Source organism: Ruditapes philippinarum, unplaced genomic scaffold, assembly GCF_026571515.1.
Source record: "Ruditapes philippinarum isolate M1 unplaced genomic scaffold, ASM2657151v2 ctg4712_1_1_1_1, whole genome shotgun sequence".
NCBI lineage: Eukaryota > Metazoa > Mollusca > Bivalvia > Venerida > Veneridae > Ruditapes > Ruditapes philippinarum.
In genome coordinates this window covers 19,224-39,631 of record NW_026860575.1, presented here as the reverse complement: position 1 = coordinate 39,631, position 20,408 = coordinate 19,224, and the positions used below count along the sequence as shown (strand labels likewise).

General features: G+C 32.9%; 1 protein-coding gene across 1 annotated transcript in view; it reads right to left on the bottom strand.

The window, feature by feature from the left end:
• The window catches only part of LOC132760661 (peroxisomal acyl-coenzyme A oxidase 1-like), a 35,711-nt gene extending 17,200 nt beyond the window's left edge, over positions 1–18,511 (bottom strand). The window contains exons 1-7 of the mRNA XM_060752690.1: positions 18,352–18,511; positions 15,188–15,350; positions 13,532–13,692; positions 10,986–11,093; positions 10,417–10,536; positions 9,445–9,560; positions 3,283–3,452 (exon numbers count right to left, since the gene is read on the bottom strand). Coding sequence (XP_060608673.1) covers positions 3,283–3,452; positions 9,445–9,560; positions 10,417–10,536; positions 10,986–11,093; positions 13,532–13,692; positions 15,188–15,350; positions 18,352–18,466 — 953 coding nt within the window. The 5' untranslated portion in view covers positions 18,467–18,511. The remainder of the gene's footprint in view (positions 1–3,282; positions 3,453–9,444; positions 9,561–10,416; positions 10,537–10,985; positions 11,094–13,531; positions 13,693–15,187; positions 15,351–18,351) is intronic.
• Between the last annotated feature and the right edge of the window lie 1,897 nt (positions 18,512–20,408).

The window sequence follows — 20,408 nt, the reverse complement described above, 5'->3', positions numbered from 1 at the left end:
TATTAATATACATGTATTAAATTTTGAATGATATATTTTTGTTCATTTATAATTTGTAGTTGTAAGTGATTTATCGTCATTTCAATGGTTAAATATTGCAGCATTGCCACTAACAACAATAACAGACCTACTTCTGTGCACATTCAATCAGGCACATGTATATGCATGTACGAATGTCAACGTAATAGTGGTAGTTCCATGTTACTCGAATTCCGTTTCTCTCGAAGTAAAATGCCCAGTCCCTTGGATTCGAGTTACCGAGAGTCAACTGTATTTTAAAATGTTAATAAGAACTTTTTGAAACGACATGTAGTAAAACATGCATAAGCATCTAGCAAAACATTAAGATAACAAAGTAAGTAGCCACAATTCTTTTAAATTGTTGAACAAATAACATAGAAATCCCACTAAACATTTTACATTTGTTACATGACATCAGGTTAGCAACATTAAAAAACTTTTGGATGTCTTATCTGTTTATTTAAAAACACATTGATACAAAGTTACAAACAGAGGCTGCTATTAGGGGTCTCCTACATGCAAGCCATGGGTTTTATAAATCAAGGCTTATTATTTCTCAAATTAAGACAAGAAAATTAGTATTATTACACAGAATCACTGTCTCCTTGACCTTTTACCAAATGACCTCAAAATCAATGGCTAGCATCTAATGGTCATGAGCCAATTTAAGTTTGCATTATTCCCTCTCAAGTGACTGATAGGACAAAGATTTTACAAATAGTGGCACTATAACAATCATAGTATGCTCCCACCTTTTTAAATGCTGGTATAAAAAGCAATTGTGACAATGTATTGACAAATCAGTGAAGTTATAACTGGAACAAAAGAAATGCATGTTGTAAGTATATATGAAACATATACTTACAGTATGTGGTTTCTGAGAAAGATGGAACATAAAAACTACAGTAATATAAACAACACACCTTGTCATAGGTTGATGGCATACCTGTACTCATGTTTTATCTCCCCCAAAGAAAATCATCTTAATATTGTCTATGTGCTTGTCTATCTATAACTTACCAAAGAAAATCATCTTAATATTGTCTATGTGCTTGTCTATCTATAACTTACCAAAGAAAATCATCTTAATATTGTCTATGTGCTTGTCTATCTATAACTTACCAAAGAAAATCATCTTAATATTGTCTATGTGCTTGTCTATCTATAACTTACCAAAGAAAATCATCTTAATATTGTCTATGTGCTTGTCTATCTATAACTTACCAAAGAAAATCATCTTAATATTGTCTATGTGCTTGTCTATCTATAACTTACCAAAGAAAATCATCTTAATATTGTCTATGTGCTTGTCTATCTATAACTTACCAAAGAAAATCATCTTAATATTGTCTATGTGCTTGTCTATCTATAACTTACCAAAGAAAATCATCTTAATATTGTCTATGTGCTTGTCTATCTATAACTTACCAAAGAAAATCATCTTAATATTGTCTATGTGCTTGTCTATCTATAACTTACCAAAGAAAATCATCTTAATATTGTCTATGTGCTAATGTCTATCTATAACTTACCATTTTCTTATAAAAAAGAAAGACTAGAAATGTCTCCATAGGGCACTAATCTCATTGGCTGTCACAGTTAAGTAAGTACATGCATATTCTATTTTTGTAAGTTAAGTGTTATATTAAATATAAATATTTCCATTACAAAGACAGCAAACTGTTGTCTGCTAATTTTTGCATTGTGATATGGTGTATGAATATTGGTGTGAATGCTTGTTTTCTAGTGCTGAGTTTAAAAGAACACGTAAGCGTGTTTTAAACTTATTTTTCTAGTATTTCCCACCCTGAAACCATTTCCTCTACAACCCATGGGCCCTTGGCCCTCAAACTTCACAGGTGCATTGGTCAAGGTGAAGTTGGCCATGATGATGATGATGAAACTCTTTCTGAATACAATACTGTAGTTCTTGAAATTATTTCCCGCTTTTTAAGTTAACACTTTTTGCAGTAGGCACAGTTTCACTAATGTCTAATGTAATAAATCTGCCAGTATTTGTAGCTTCAACAAACTTCATAAAATTAAATCATAATGATGCACTATACATAATCTATACCTAAGCTTGAATGATATACAAAATTTCCCTTTAAAAAACAGTCTTGTTGTTTGAAAGTATTAATCATTCCATTATTTACATATTAAATAAAAACATAGAATCAGCATGTTATCTACAGTTTGCATACTTTGAAAGAGTGTAATTTTACTTATTAAACAAGATGGTGTTTTGGTTTGTTTGTTAAGAACTACAATGGCCTATAATAATTATTTGTAATGATGAAGATTTGTTTAATTCCTTGACTTTTGAGCCTGCGACCTGTGAAGTATCAGGGCCAAAAACCCATGTTTTTGTGTTATTGGTCAAAAACAGTTTTTACATACAAGGTAAATGTGACCTTGACCTTTGGCCCTAAAATCAATAGCAGTCATTTACTGGCCAAAACCACATTTCTGTGAAGGGTCAAGAACCCATGGGTTGTAAACTTATTGGTTGGAAACTGTTTTAATAAACAAGGTCGATGTGACCTTGAGATTTGACCCCTCGACCACAATCGGATTTATCTACTTGCCAAGACCAATGCACCTACGAAGCTTGATGCAAAGGGCCCATTGCTTTGTAGAGTTATTGGTCGGAAACCATTTTGATAAAAAAGTTAATGTGACCTTGACCTATGACCGCTTGACCCCAAAAACATTAGGCTTCATGTACTGGTCATGAGCAATCTCCATACCTAGTTTGAAGTTTCTCGATCCAGGTGTTCTCAAGTTATTGACTGGAACTGTTTTGTCTACAGGCTGACCGACCCATTGAACAACATGTGCAAAGTAAAATACCCACACTTCTTCAAGAAGGAGCATAATAAAGTGAAAAGTTGGAACAATCTAACCATGTCAAATAATATCAACCATCATACCTTTCATACTATGACTGCTTCTAAAAACACCCTTCAACTTATATAATGTCAAACCTATGGAAAAGACCACCTCAACAGTAATATAGAAATACTGCTAAACAGTTATTCTAATAAAAATTCCCATGCTGACTATCTGTAAAAAGATCTCACAGACTTTTTACCAAAGAAGTGGTCTTTAAAAACACGTTTGACCCTTTTTCAAAAAGTAGCTTTTTAATACAATTTTGACCCCCTTTTTTAAAGCAGTTTCCAGCACAAGTTTGATCTTTTTCCCAAAAGTGGACAGTTAAATAATAAAATAGTCTGTGAAATAATGTTCACTTCATACCCAGGCCTTATTTCAGTTTGTCTTCTGACTGCACTATATCTAGTTGTTATAACACACGCCTGAGCCAGAGACCGAGCACAGTCGCCAGTAATCAAGGCTCGTATAAATACCATGGACCCGTATGCAACTTTGGCATTATGTGGAGGAAGGTAGGTGCCATCTTTCTCGACCTTAAAGCAAGGGAAAGAAAAAAGCAGGGTAGTTATGATTTTTTAACACATTTTCCTAAAATTTACTTTTTATTTGCACTTTGTATGTTTAAACATTCAAAGGTGTGTTGTTGGTTTTTTTGTTTTATTCTTTTTTCATTTTTAACTCATTCCTGTTACAAAAGATATTAAACATAATAAATCATAATTTTCATCCTTTAAAGGATTAACTCAGGCAAAAAAATGACAAAAATATTAAAATAATTTTATGAACTCAAATCAAGCTAAAACTACATTGTTTAAAATCCGAGCATGAATTTCTGTAATAAATTCTATATATTTCAAGTTTAAAGCGTAATTATATTTTATAGATCTTTATGTTGAACGATATTCAGAAGCGTGGGTCAGGTAAGAAAACCACTATTTAATACTTTATAATAAGAAAAGATTTGTTCATATGACTGGCTAATGTTCTCACTTGGAGGACATTTACAGAATAATGAATAAACAAGAGGGCCATGATGGCCCTGAAGTCGCTCACCTGTATATAGGCCCCCGGAGCGGGGCCAGTTTAAATCCCAGGGCTTTTATTTGAACAAACTTGGTAGACACCCATTAGAAGATGTTTCATGCTAAACATCTAAGGTCTAGCTGGTCAAGTTTTTTCTTTACACATATAGTTAAAAACAACTAGAACTATCACTAAATGTGATTAATACCCCCACAAGTCTGCTTTGGAAATGAGGATGTTACTAGTAACAGAATACCTTGTAAAACAATTGAAACATAGAGTTATGTTCATGTATGTTGCATTTCCTTTCAATGTGGTTGGCCATTGATGAAGTTTAATTGAATTACTCTGTAATAAGTCCAGAAAGACAAAGAAAAAGAACAAAGGGCAATAACTCTATAAATACTGAAGATAGAGTTATAGTTCTTGTGCACTGCACTTCCTCTTATTGTGCTTGACCATTGTATGAAGTTGTTTTGAATTCCAACCAGTACGTTTTAAGTTATGCTCCGGACAAGGAAAAGTATCAAAGGGCAGTAACTCTGTATTTTGTCAAAATGGAGTTATGGCTATTGTGCACTGCACTTCCTTTGAATGTCCTTGACAACTGTATGAAATTGTACTGAATTCCAAACAGTAGTTTTCAAGTTATGCTCTGGACAAGGAAAAGTAACAAAGGGCAATAACTCTGTAATTAGTCAAGATGGAGTTATGGTTCTTGTGCACTGCACTTCCCCTTATTGTGCTTGACCATTGTATGAAGTTGTTTTGAATTCCAACCAGTAGTTTTAAAGTCATGCTCTGGACAAGGAAAAGTAACAAAGGGCAGTAACTCTGTAATAAGTCAAAATGGAGTTATGGTTCTTGTGCACTGCACTTCCTCTCAATGTGCTGGACCATTGTATGAAGTTATAATGAATTCCAACAATTAGTCTTCAAGTTATGGTCCGGACAAAAGAAAGCAATGGAAAAGTAATAAAGGGCAATAACTCTGTAATTACTTTAGATAGAGTTATGGTTCTTATGCACTGCACTTCCTCTCAATGTGCTTGACCATTGTATGTAGTTATATTGAATTCTAACCATTAGTCTTCAAGTTATGCTCCGGACAAAAAAAAGAAGGCAATTGAAAAGCAACAAAGGGCAATAACTCTGTAATTACTTTAGATAGAGTTATGGTTCTTGTGCACTGCACTTCCCTTATTGTGTTTGACAATTGTATTAAGTTGTTGTTTTGAATTCCAACCAGTAGTTTTCAAGTTATGCCACGGACAAGGAAAAGTAACAAAGGGCAATAACTCTGTAATTAGTCAAGATAGAGTTATGTTTCTTACGCACTGCACTTCCTCTCAATGTGCTTGACCATTGTATGTAGTTATATTGAATTCCAACCATTAGTCTTCAAGTTATGCTCCGGACAAGGAAAATACAACGGACAAAAAAAAAGCAATGGAAAAAGGCAACAAAGGGCAATAACTCTGTAATTACTTTAGATAGAGTTATGGTTCTTGTGCACTGCACTTCCCCTTATTGTGTTTGACAATTGTATGAAGTTGTTTTGAATTCCAACCAATAGTTTTCAAGTTATGCCCCGGACAAGGAAAAGTAACAAAGGGCAATAACTCTGTAATTAGTCAAGATAGAGTTATGGTTCTTGTGCACTGCACTTCCTCTCAATGTGCTTGACCATTGTATGTAGTTATATTGAATTCCAACCATTAGTTTTCAAGTTATGCTCCGGACAAGGAAAATGCAACGGACGTCTGGACCGACCGACCGACCACCGGGTGACTCCTATATACCCCCCAAACTTCGTTTTTGGGGGTATAATGACACACCTGGGGCAGGGCCAGTTTTGCTATACACATATATGGAAAATCAATGTCCCCGGGGCAAGGCCAATTTTGACCCCAGGGCTTTCATTTGAACAAACTTTGTAGACACTCACTAGAAGATGCTTCATGCTTAATATCTAAACTCTAGCTATTTGAGTTTTTTCAAAGAAGATTTTTAAGTTTTTGCTATATACACATATAAGGAAAATAAATGACCCCCGAGGCGGGGCCAATTTTGACCCCAGGGCTTTTATAAGAACAAACTTAGTAGACACTCACTAGAAGATGTTTCATGCTTAGTATCTAAACTCTAGCTATTTGTTTTTTTTTCAAAGAAGATTTTTAAAGTTTTTGCTATACACATATAAGGAAAATCAATGACCCCCTGGGGCGGGGCAAATTTTGACCCAAGGGCTCTTATTTGACCAAACTTGGTAGACGTCCATTAGAGGATGTTTCATGCTAAATATCTTAGCTCTAGCTCTTAGGGTTCTTTAAAAGAAGATTTTTAAGTTTTTACTATATGCATATAGGGAATTCAATGACCCCCTGGGGCGGGGCCAATTTTGACCCCAGGGCTTTTATTTGAACAAACTTGGTAGACATCCATTAGAGGATGTTTCATGCTAAATATCTTAGCTCTAGCTCTTAGGGTTCTTTAAAAGAAGATTTTTTAAGTTTTTACTATATGCATATAGGGATTTCAATGACCCCCTGGGGCGGGGCCAATTTTGACCCCAGGGCTTTTATTTGAACAAACTTGGTAGACACCCATTAGAGGATGTTTCATGCTAAATATCTTAGCTCTAGCTCTTTGGGTTCTTTAAAAGAAGATTTTTTAAGTTTTTACTATATGCATATAGGGAAAATCAATGACCCCCTGGGGCGGGGCCAATTTTGACCCCAGGGCTTTTATTTGAACAAACTTGGTAGACACCCATTAGAGGATGTTTCATGCTAAATATCTAAGCTCTAGCTTTTTGGGTTCTTTAAAAGAAGAATTTATAAGTTTTTACTATATGCATATAAGGAAAATCAATGACCCCCTGGGGCGGGGCCAATTTTGACCCCAGGGCTTTTATTTGAACAAACTTGGTAGACACCCATTAGAGGATGTTTCATGCTAAATATCTTAGCTCTAGCTCTTTGGGTTCTTTAAAAGAAGATTTTTTAAGTTTTTACTATATGCATATAGGGAAAATCAATGACCCCCTGGGGCGGGGCCAATTTTGACCCCAGGGCTTTTATTTGAACAAACTTGGTAGACACTCACTAGAACATGTTTCATGCCAAATTTCTAAGCTCTAGCTCTTTGGGTTTTTTGGAAGAAGATATTTAAAGTTTTTTCTTTTGGTTGCCATGGCAACCAGAGTTCTGCATGGAATTAAATTCTTTGAACAATTTTCAAAGGTGACCACCAAAGGAACATTCCTGTGAAGTTTGGATGAAATTGGCTTGGTGGTTTATGAGAAGATGTCATTTAAAGTAAAAGTTTACGGACGCCGGACGGACGCCGGACGAAAAGCGATCACAAAAGCTCACCCTGTCACTTTGTGACAGGTGAGCTAAAAATTCAAAAAGAAAAAATGAAAATTTTGCCTGTGTCTCCCTTTAAGATGGATTTTTTTTTTAAAGAATAACACGGCCTGGGGTTCAAACCAATGACTATTCACAAATAGCAGCTACTCAAGACTATCTTATAAATATAAAAGAAATATGGACAAACATAAATCTAAATAATATTTATAATTTTAAGCAAATAAACTGGAATATATTACAAGAACTGTCGGAGGACAGTATTGGCTCGACTATTCAAAAATTTGTCACAAGAGAGTTTATTGAGTATAATAATGCTAGTTACCTATGAATACATAAAATTGACCGAAAAGGTACAAAGGCTTATTATTAAGATGTTTTATCAAGTAAATCACTGCTTTATTATTAATAATGCATAAAAATGTCCAAAAAACACACAAACTCTTCAGTAGTTATGGAGATAACAGCTTACAAGCAAAACTTTACCATGAATTTCTAAGTTGAAAAAGGGGAGAAAAATCAGCCTAAATGCAAGATAGAATTATGGATCTTGGTCAGTGACCTACAATTAAATTCTAAATGCATATGTGAAGTTTTAAATAAATATCTTTAATACTTACTGAGACATGTAAAACTTGCATATAAACATTAACCTAGAGACTAAGTAAAAAAGGGGAGATGAATCAGCCTAAATGCGAGTAGAGTTATGGAACTTGGTCAGTGACATACAAGTATGACTCTCCAATTATGTCCCTAAGTACATGTGTAAAGTTTCAAGTAAATATCTTTGAAGACCTTTAACCAAAATTTCTAAGTTTCAAAGGGGCAAATAACTCTGCAAATATTGCAGGCAGAGTTATGTAATTTTTCAAACTGATGTACATTGTTACTATAAAAAAGTATTGTAAATTTCAATTGAATTTCTCAGGCAATAATTGAGATATTTGACTTTACAAAAAAACTTTAACCAAAATTTCTAAGTTATAAAGGGGCATTATTCTGTAAATATTATAGGCAGAGTTATCCAACTTGTCAATCTGATGTACATTGTTACTATAAATAAGTATTGTAAGTTTCAACTGAATATCTCTAGCAATAATTGAGATATTTGAATTTACAAAAAACTTTTACCAAAATTTCCAAGTTAAAAAGGGGCATAATTCTGTAAATATTGTAGACAGAGTTATCCAACTTGTCAATCTGATGTACATTGTTACTATAAATAAGTATTGTAAGTTTCAATTGAATATCTCAAGCAATAATTGAGATATTTGAATTTACAAAAAACTTTAACCAAATTTCTAAGTTAAAAAAGGGACATAATTCTGTCAATATTGTAGGCAGAGTTATCCAACTTGTCAATCTGATGTACAATGTTACTATTAATAAGTATTGTAAGTTTCAATTGAATATCTCAAGCAATAATTGGAAATTTGAATTTACAAAAAACTTTAACCAAAATTTCTAAGTTAAAAAAGGGGCATAATTTTGTCAATATTGTAGGAGGAGTTATCCAACTTGTCAATCTGATGTACAATGTTACCATAAATAAGTATTGTAAGTTTCAATTGAATATCTCAAGCAATAATTGAGATATTTGAATTTACAAAAAACTTTAACCAACGCAGAGGCCGACGCGGACGCTGACGCCGAAGCCGACGCCGGGGCGACTACAATAGCTCTCATATTCTTCGAATAGTCGAGCTAATAAAGGGAACAGTCTAGCAAATACTTAGGAAACAGATGGAAGAATACTGGAAAATGTTTTAAAAAACTGACTAACTGCTAGGAGATTCTGATTGAACATATATCAAAATACAGGGTATTGTTACGGAGGTATACATATTAAGGAGAAAATACCAACAAGTAAATTCTTACACAGATATTGACCACAACAAGCAGGGTATTTTAACATATAGATGACCTCTTAGGAAGTTTCAACATCGCAATTACATTATGCAGTTATATCAAAAAGCAGGGTACTCTTTATACATATATAAAGGTAACTTTATATAAGATGTTACATAACATTTTATCATTATTAAGGAAACAAATTTTAAGTCAAGAGAATAAAAATTCAAATAGCTTATCAAAAATACACATATAATACACTACCATGATAAACTATTACCTTAGCATATCTCATTAACATGGCATCTCTGGGAACCCTGTAATTGTTGAACATAAGGTAGCCATTGTCCATACCTTCATAACCCAACTTGTTACCTATATCACCCACTGATACTCCTGCAATAATATAGTAGTGATCATACTACCAGGATACACATAAACTTCATTCTTCAATAACCTATTTTTGCCATTCAACTTTTAATCTGCTGGAACCAAAAGAAACAAGCAATTATCGAAATATTTCAAGCAATAAATAGTTCCCTAGAACACAACAACCAACATTATGAAAGGCCATGGCCATTCAATTATGCCAATGTGGAAGACATGAATGAACTTAAATCTTTTGAGTTTATCTATATCATAGTAATATGTTAAGTTTCCCTGCCTAATAAGGAAATGTTTATACAACAGAAAATCAAGATATCAAAACTTCTCAGGTAGTAAATAGTGACGCAAGATTTATACACCTTGTCATATAATCATAATGTGGGAGTTTGAAGGAAATCCTTTAAGAAACAAGAACATGCCCCCAGCCCAGATTCTTGTCAGTAAAATTTTCTCATAAAAGTTTACCCATTCACTCAGTTATAGAACAGCTCTCAATATACTTTGCATAGTCAAATCAAAAATGATGTGCATAATCTCCATACTGCCATCTATCCATGTTTCTAGTTTCATAAAAGAACTTTTTGAGTTAACACAAAATATTGCCATTGAATGTGCCATATTTCAAGTCTATTTGTTGCCATAGCAACCACAGTTTTTACATAGGAAGAAAAAAGAGGTGCATAATCTCCATACTGTCATCTATCTATATTTCAAATTTCATAAAAATATATTATGTTTCTGTATCCTTTACATTTACAATTCAGATGGTAATATGAGCTAATTATTTCAAGATAGAACCACTCAGTTTCCCTATGTTATGCTGTGATGATTATTTGACATTTACCAATATATAAGACAGGATTACCTGGCATAGGTGTATGATCCTTCAAACTTCTAATCTGTACAACAAATGCATGTATACCATGACACTTTCCTTTTGTATACAGCTGTGCCATCAATATCACATAGTTACATGTCTTTCCCACTGTAATTTGGTAAAAAACCTAATGATTAACTCTATTTAAAACAACAGATAATTTTTTATGTAATTTACTTTTTATTTTAAATATGACTATACCATTCTGGTGAAAAAACAGCTCCTAAATAATGCTATACTTAAAGTAAACATATTGATTCAGACTGAACTGACTTTGGCTATTAGGGAAGGTAAATTCATTGCATTATGTTCTGTGATAATTTGTGTTTAAGTTTAAATGCTAAATGGCCTTTGTTTACCACCATGTTTCAAAAGATGGGCAAATCCATTTCACAAATTGAGCAGGTTAAGGGTTAAATACAAGAGCTTCCTTTATATATCAAATCATTAACAAACTCATCATAACATTTTTATTTGCTCAACTATTGTTCAATATTAATATCAATAGTCTATCTTTCAACTATTGCTATCCTGATTCAAGACTTTCAATTACTTACTAGATCCTGGCCAGTACTTCATAGAAGATATGGTTGGGCTGTTAACAACAAACTCCTCTGTGGCAGCATCATATGTTGCTGTTGTCTCTAAACCTCTGATAAATGTTCCTGAAAATATACTCTCTATTTATAACATGTAAACTGAAATAGATTTATACTCTCTATTTATAACATGTAAACTAAAATAGATTTATACTCTCTCTTCATAACATGTAAACTAAAATAGATTTATTCCCTATTTATCACATGTAAACTAAAATAGATTTATACTCTCTATTTATAACATGTAAACTAAAATAGATTTATACTCTCTATTTATAAACACATTAAAACATTCCCCCTTTCTCACCTCAAATTACATTTTTAAGACAAAGGTATAAATCTTTGTAGAATCAACCTTGCATTATTTCAGCTCCAAATATGAAACCATTCAAACATTCCCTTGGTAGATTTAACAAGAGCACCGCTAGGCGGGGCATTATATGCCCGAAAGTACTTTAGCTGTAGGTTGATTAATGCTTGAATTATTGAGCGAAAACTGTTTCCAGTTTAAAGGTGATAGTAACCTTGATCTTTGACCTTGTGACCCCAAAATCAATAGGGGTCTTCTACCCAATATGGACAATCATCCTATGAAGTTTGAATACTGTGGACCAAATGGAACTTAAGTTATGCTCCGGAAACCATTTTCAGTTTTAGGGTAATAGTGACCTTGACCTTTAACTTTGTGACCCCAAAATCAATAGGGGTCTTCTACCCAATATGGACAATCATCCTATAAAGTTTGAAAACTGTGGGCCAAATGGAACTTAAGTTATGCTCCAGAAACCATTTTCAGTATTTAGCTAATAATGACCTTGACCTTTGACCTTGTGACCCCAAAACCAATAAAGGTCTTCTACCCAATATAGGCAATCACCTGTGAAGTTTGAAAACTGTGGGCCAAATGGAACTTAAGTTATGCTCCGGAAACCATTTTCAGTTTTACGGTAATAGTGACCTTGACCTTTGACCTTGTGACCCCAAAATCAATAGGGGTCTTCTACCCAATATGGGCAATCATCCTATGAAGTTTGAAAACTGTGGGCCAAATGGAACTTAAGTTATGCTCCGGAAACCATTTTCAGTTTTACGGTTATAGTGACCTTGACCTTTGACCTTGTGACCCTAAAATCAATAGGGGTCTTCTTCCCAATATGGGCAATCATCCTATGAAGTTTGAATACTGTGGGCCAAATGGAACTTAAGTTATTCTCCGGAAACTATTTTCAGTTTTACGGTTATAGTGACCTTGACCTTTGACCTTGTGACCCTAAAATCAATAGGGGTCTTCTTCCCAATATTATGCTCCGGAAACCAAATTGCTAACGGACGGACGGACGTTCTAACAGGAGAGTAATTATGTGGCTACTCTATTGTTCTCTCTATTGTTCTTTTTAGCCACACAAAAGAAAATAGCCACATAAAAGCATTACGGAATGAATGACATCAAAGAGAAAGAACAGTTACATATTGTCCCTCTAGCCACATAATTACTCTCCTGTGAGTGCGGACGGACAAACAGACGGACGCCAGGGGGTATAACATAATATGTCCGAAATTCTTTCGGGCATATAAAAAGGAACATTGAGGAGTATGTGATAAGAGGTAATTGAGTAAATTAACATTAACCACTGATACATTCTTTCCAGGTAAGTCAATAGTGAAGAAATCTACTAAATTATATAACAAATAATATAATAACTGAATTAAGTGAATATGTACTGTATTCCTATCTGAAAACAAATTCATTGTTTGAATTAAATAAATTCTAACTGTTAGAAATAAACAGTATAATTAAATAAACAGGTATTATTCAAACAAATAATAACACCTACTAATTACCTTGTAAAATTACCTTCAAAGTATAATGCAAACTGTAAGTAACCTGCATTATATGATTTTATTTAATCTGTATATAATGGAGACTTTCAAACAGCAAGACTGTTTAAGCCATCCAGTTAGCTCAATAGGTAGAGCGTTGGACTGTGAATACGGCGACCCGTGTTCAATTCCTGGACAGCGCAGGTCACTTTCGTTGTGATTCACTGATCATAAAATCCTTTCTACGATCGTTCCCAATGTAACTCTGCTTTGGCATGTATATAAGTTTCGGTTCCTTGCTAAAGTGAAGGCAACTAGTACTGGTAAACTCTATGACAGCCTGCTCAGGAACGATGCGGTGGCTGAACTGTGCTCTGGTGAATTCAATGTGGCTTACTGTGGTGATCCGGAGTGAAAACTACCAACACCACCACCACCCACAGCAAGACTGTTTGCAAAGGGAAATTTTATCTTGAAATGTGTGTAATAGTTAAGCATAGGTAAAAGCTATGCATACTACCTCATAGTACTTGATAATAACATCATGATAATTTACGTTGTTGAAGATACAAATGTTCCCGGATTTGATACATGCTTTTTTTGCAGATACAAACATTCGCAGAAATGTATTCACCGTGAAAAAAGCACTAATCTAACTTCATTTGTAATATATATCCACATACCATGCCCAAGTTCAGTCTGTGCATATGTTCCTAGAATCTTGAATTTTTTGGCTGGTTCCACATATTTTGCAATCTGTTCCTTGGTACCCTGTTTTTCAATGGTTGGAATGAACATCACTTGATGGAGCCCCAAGGGATTATTCTCCTGACAAGCTGCAGCCCTAAATTATATACAGGTATAAATTGTTGTTACAAGTGTACACTGGGTAGGGCTGGAGCCATATTTTACATCAGATTAAGGCCAGATATAATTAACCCTTACCACACTATGAAATATCCCAAAAAGGGGTACCGTATTGTTTCTATAAATAGCCCCCCTTCTAATTAGCGCCCCCTGGGTGAAAAAAAAAAAAAAAATTCTTACCGGACTTGAAAATTTTAATATCCGAAGTGTATTTAAAAAAATAAACAGAAAAAAACTAACTGTTGTAACTTCCAAGTAACATTTAACTTCCAGTTTGAATGCATTCATGTACGTTTTCTTAGAAGTGCAACCTTCCATTGTGTATTGATTTAATCATTAAATCAAGTTTTTTTACACACAGGTAAACTGATGTGTGTTACGTCATAATTTCCCGCCAGAGCAGGAAAAATCAATACATGACAAAGTTTATGTCGGTCAGCGGACTACCATATTGTCTACAATAATTTTGTGCATCTTATTTATCATACGTGAACAAGGGGTTTATAGGACGAAAATAGTTGGGAGATTTTTAGTTATTTTTAAACATTAAATTAATTTTCATTTTATGCAAATGTGCTTCTAATTAACGCCCCCCGTTTCCGTTTTTGCAACGCCCCGGGGGCGACAAATGGAAACAATACGGTATATTAATAAAGCTATATCTGATGAAATATTTTTATAAAATCAATCAACAGTAAAATTATGTTGGTTCAATAATCTTACCGTCCATTCTTGAAAGAACATCATATAAGAAAATGTCTTTGTTTAAGAAATAATATATCCCAAACAGTGATTTTATCGCTCAATAACATCACTGTTTGGAGTTCGGATGCGACGAATTATATCATGAGGGCGTAGCCCGAGTGATATAATGATGCGCATCCGAACGACAAACAGTGAAGTTATCAAGCGATAAAATCACCGATTTGGATATATTATTTCGATTCTAACACGACATCAACAAATAAATGCTCTGTACCTCAGATATTAAGCAAAATTGCGTCTGATTTGTTTCCGTACTTATTTTCAGCGCGTCACATTTTTAGTGGTTACGTCACGTGTATAATGATTACGTCACATATCTAAATATAGAACGTCAAACAGTGACTTTATAGCATAATAACACACACTTTCGGTTCTTCTATGTTCAATAGGGAAAAATACCGGTCGTGTTAGAATTAATAATTTAACACACAGGAATATTTTAGGTACACAGAATAAAATATTCTGCAACAAAAGTCCTTAATCAAATTGTGAAGGTTACAGGAGTCAATTAAGGTAAACACTAGTAGGACAATTATTTCTTGATAGGTCATATAGGGCAATGAACTTAAACAGTTGTTATATGAAATACACTATATATAGATCTAATTTTCATAACAACTGTGTATTATTATCTGAAACAATTTTGTTTGCTTTAACAGATTTATTCAATACCTATATTTTACAATATAAATTCCTTTAATACTTACTCTCTGATGTAGAACTGTTCAACATTGTTGGTGATGTTGAGATCTTGTACAAGTTTATTGAGGTAAACACTTTTCTTGACAGCAATGTCATAATGTTCCTCACGACCACGATTCCACCATGGTGTGAATGACTTTATATATTTGTCTTGGAATATCAGGTTTTCTGAAAATATTCAATAATTTAAGGTTAAAACCCTTCTTCCACATTACCTCCACCTACGAAAGTTAAGTAATAAGGGCTGAGAATTAATGTCACTTACATACAAACTGAGGTGTTCAAATCACATAAGTGACATATTATATCATAACAGCGGGTCTTCTCAGTGGTCATAAATCATCACAATGAGGATTATTACACTGTACAGTAACACCTAATGCTAAATAAGTTATTTTGATAATTGTAAAATAAAAAGCTATTATAATTTGACCAGGAAACTTTTCATTAAGATGAATATGCTGTGAGGGGCCAACCAGAAATATTTAATAATGACATTATTTTGACAGTCATTGACATTTTCTAGATGCAAAACACATTATTGCAATATAAACTTAATTGGTCCTTTCTGTAGTGCCAACTTAATTAATTCATTGCTTATAAAATTTGCATGAGTTGTCACAAAAGTTATCAAAATGGCAAACATTTAATTCTTTTCCTTACTTACAGTTGGTTTATAAATAACAAACTTTTATTTTTTATGGTCAAAATTTAGGATGATATATACACATAGACTTAAGGACATGATCAAACTCTCGTAACTCATGAGGGCAAAATCTAGATTGACATTCATACCTACAATCTAATTCATGACCCCAGACATGTATTTATAAATGGGTGTGCTTGATTTATTTAAATTTTGAAAAATGATATTTAACAAACAAGCACTTATTTCATAAAATTTCTGAATTATCATTTTCAAAATTTCGTGACAATGTATTGGCTAATGGAATATTTTTGCTGCAGTTAAAAAATAAAATTTACGCATTAATTGTTTAGTATTTATATGATGATGATAAATATTAATGCACATTTTTTAGAATTATTTCAAAAGGGAGATGTAGTAATCAGCCATTAGCTATATTATAAATATATGTACATTGGGCATGCTCAATAACATGTCTAGCAAGTCTCAATGTTAGGAATTTTAGAAGAATAAATTGAATTCTTGTTAAGTATACATTTGTGTTATATCACTATTTTGTGAAGTCTGCTTGATTATTATATCTCCCAACAACAAAACACTATCCGTTGTATGTATATCTGTGTTACTGTGCAGCAGGCAATATATAATATATTATATATACAGTATATATTTTTTTTTATAAAAATTACTTAATATATTTTCAGTATATATTTTTTTCTAGAATTACTTTTTACACTATCCAAACACTGTGCAGAGTCCCCGCGATACGGAGAATGAATTCATCATGTAAATTTTGACAAACACAGACTTCCTGAGAACTGTCAGACTGACGGACATTATCAACATATTTTAACACAGTCTGACGATTTTTAAGCTTAAGTCGGTCCACTATCCAGCACAAGGGAAACTAATATTGACAAATTCCTTGTTTGCTATTGAGATTACTCTTCCTTGAAAATCTTGCTAACAGTACACAGTAAACATGATGTGCTTGAAGTATAATGATGGCATTGCTTAATGGTAAAAAGATTCAAATTGCTGTAAATGTGTCAGTCTGAGTTTGACAAAAGTCAAGGGTTTGTCAGACCAAATGCCTGACTCTTTTTTCAAACTTTCAGGAAGTCTGCAAACGGATTTTTGTAGAAAACTTCAACGTGAACTACCAGCATGCAAGTAGCTATAGAGTACGTACGCCTATAATACCCAAAAGTTGTCAAATAAAAAAAAACCAGGAACTATTTAACATACTGCATGGAAGGGTATAAATAGATATTATATTATAAAATAGATTAATAGATATTATTACCTGATACCTTATTTAAATGTAATTTGGTATTTGTTACTGTTTTCTGAAATTCTAAAAACTTCAACGTTTGCGAACTGTTGACCGGTCAATAGTATATTTTATGGTATATAAAGCGATGAATGAATTAACGCCAGCATATATTTCTAATCTAATTCCGTTATCTCAAAATAAAACTTACTTACTAAGATCAACACATAAAAAAGATATTATGCATAAACGACCTAAAACAAATTATTATAGAAACGTACTTTTTATTATTCTAAGTATGGAGTTATGGAACACTATTCCTTTAAAATAAAGAAATTTTCAAGTCTTAAATTATTTAAATCACATTTCAAACATTTATTATTATCTTAGAGATGAATTTATAGAAAATTTTACCTATATTATAATATAATATTATGTCCTGTCTTCTTTGTTGATTAAGATTAACTGAATGTTGTAATCTTTACAATTGTTTGAATATGTCCGTTGTTATGTTTATGTTTTATTGAAGGCCTTGTTGAAAATAAGATTTTGCATTATATGTGTTGTATCTAATGCTTTGATGTATTGTCTTAATAAGTTACCTTCGTTAAATAAAGAGTTTATTATTATTATTATTATTATTAATAGTTTCGACTGTTCCCTCACATGTTCTGACGTCATTGACGTCATAGAGGATTCCAACTTGAAGCGTCCATCGATCTTGATCACGAACCTGATATAGTCTCAATATTTCCACGGCAAGACAGACCGATTTTATAATCTGATATTTCATATATGTCTGTCTTTACGAAGGGAGACCATCGTCTATATAAAAAAAGCCCTCAAGCGCACAATTTGTTGGGCTAGAACCAGATATAGTTAAAGCATTAAGTTTAATTATGAACATATGTGCAAAACTATTTTCTTGTTCCTTTTTTCTTCTGCAAGTACTGTTAAAACAGTAATTGATCAGGTAATAAAACAGTTATTTCATATGTGATTTGGGAACAGACAAACAGTTGTCCCTCGGTGTCGGGGGATATTGTTTTGAACTGTTGCCCTCGGCCTATGGCCTTGGGCAACAGTTCAAAACACTACCCTCTCCACCTCGGGCCAACAGTTTGACTGTTCCCAAATTACATATGAAGTAACTGTATACTGTTGTGTTTTTATTACGTCCTAGTTATTAACCTATTTTTGACAGCTGAATTGAATCCGAAAAAGTTTTAATTGAAAAATGCATCACTTACGTAAAAATCTCCGACGTCTGACCATTTGTTTTCCATTATACAAGATTTCTGTCAATTTTTCACTGTCAAAAGAAGCCGACTTTCTTTCCTTTCGTAAATCATTGTTCACGTCCATGTTTGCCGAAGTCTGTTAAAGTATTGCTTGCTTGATTGTAAATTAAACTTAAACATCGGGTGAATAACACCGGAAAAGATACCTTTACACGGAAAGGACCAGCCGAAATGGCACAGATAAATATTTAGCTCCATGGTAATCGGATTTTTCAAAAGATTTCAATATGTATAATTACAATTAATCAAAATAAACAAATATATATCTATAGAAGTTGATGTCTTTCATTTAAGAATTGGTGAAATTTTGAGAGAAATATCACACCTTCCTCAAACCGCCCTGGCCGAAAAGGACTATATTTAATTTACATGATCGGAAAGGGCAGAATATAAAAGATATTCTAAAAATACTGTACAAGTATCGTAATGATTTAATAGAGAAAATGATAATTCGTTTGTTGTAATTTTTTAAAGGTACAATATACTAATTTATTGATAGGAGTAAATTACAAAGTCTGATTCTGAACAAGTGGAAATCACTAAAAAAAAAAATAAAAGATTTATTATCTGAGTAGGAAAAACTTTATTATAAAAGGTCACTTTTTTTCCGACGAATCCAAAATGTATTTAAATAAAATAAAAAAAAGAAGCCCGGCTAAATCGTAGCAATCACAACTTTGGTTCACCTCAACAGTCTAGCCTGACGCTGATATTAAATATTACAACTGAGCCATCGTGTCATCTACTGTCAATTATGCTCGAAACCATCAAAACCAAACTCCGTCAGAAAAAAGATACACAGAGAGCATTACGACATCTGTAAAAAAATGGCAGGGGATTAATTACTATTTTAGTTAAATACATTTAGCCAATGGCACCTTGCATTAATGAGTTTCTGAAAATACATGTATATGTCAATAAATGAATTGATTGAGTTGACAACTTATATTTACTTTTTTCTTATTACATATTATTCATATTATGATAAAAGTTTTGGTAACATACATTTTTAAGAATATATGTTATACATGTATTATTAAACTTTTATCATGATGTTTATGATGGACTACACCAACAGTCACGTGTTCAATAAGGGGCCCCGCAGTCTTTGATAACCAATACACAGCGACTTCCACCTGCCATTAACATTGTACTTTCCAAAAATTTAGGATTTTTTTAGGGTGTGTGACATTCTGAGGTTAAGTAACTCTCTCATGCGTGAAAAAATACGTTAGCAGATTTTTTTTTCATAACTACTACAAATCAAACTTATTCAAAAAGCTCTACAAAAACATTAAAATAATAATAATAATAATAATAATAATAATAATAATAATAATAATAATAATAATAATAATAATTATGATAATTTAAACTTTATTTCCGTACAAATTGTAGTATTTGTAGTATGGCTGTTATTAATTAAACGTTTTCATTATTAAACATATTAAATAACCAACCAAGAAACATAATTATATACAGTACCGAAAATCATTCAAATACAAAAATATATCATAGTCATCAACAATAAAAAAAAAAACATCATTAAAATTGTCAACAAGCATATCACAAGCATATCTTTGACGAAATGCATGAGATAATCGATAATTCATCGTCGACACCGAGAACTGGTGGTCAATTCCCGGGATTACTATATGTTTAATACGATCCCGGATCCCGGCTTTTCTGTAGGGTCTCAACCCGGTACGGAATTAGACCCAACCCATTGTAGTTCTAGAAAGTAGTTCTTTTAAATTTTGAAATGGCCTATTTCAAGTAATCTTAATTGATACTGGTTATATTTTAAGTATATTTTTAGTAATTGTGTACATAAAGTTTCATTTCTGAGTACTTTAAAGGTTGTTTTTGATGTATTTTTGCAGGATTTCATTTCTGGGTGGAAGGTTTCAGGAGGCACTATGCACAAGAATACACACCAGTTACTATTTGGAATATTCTATAGTGATTACAGAAATTAAAAGCTTCAGAAAAACTCCAAGGGCTAA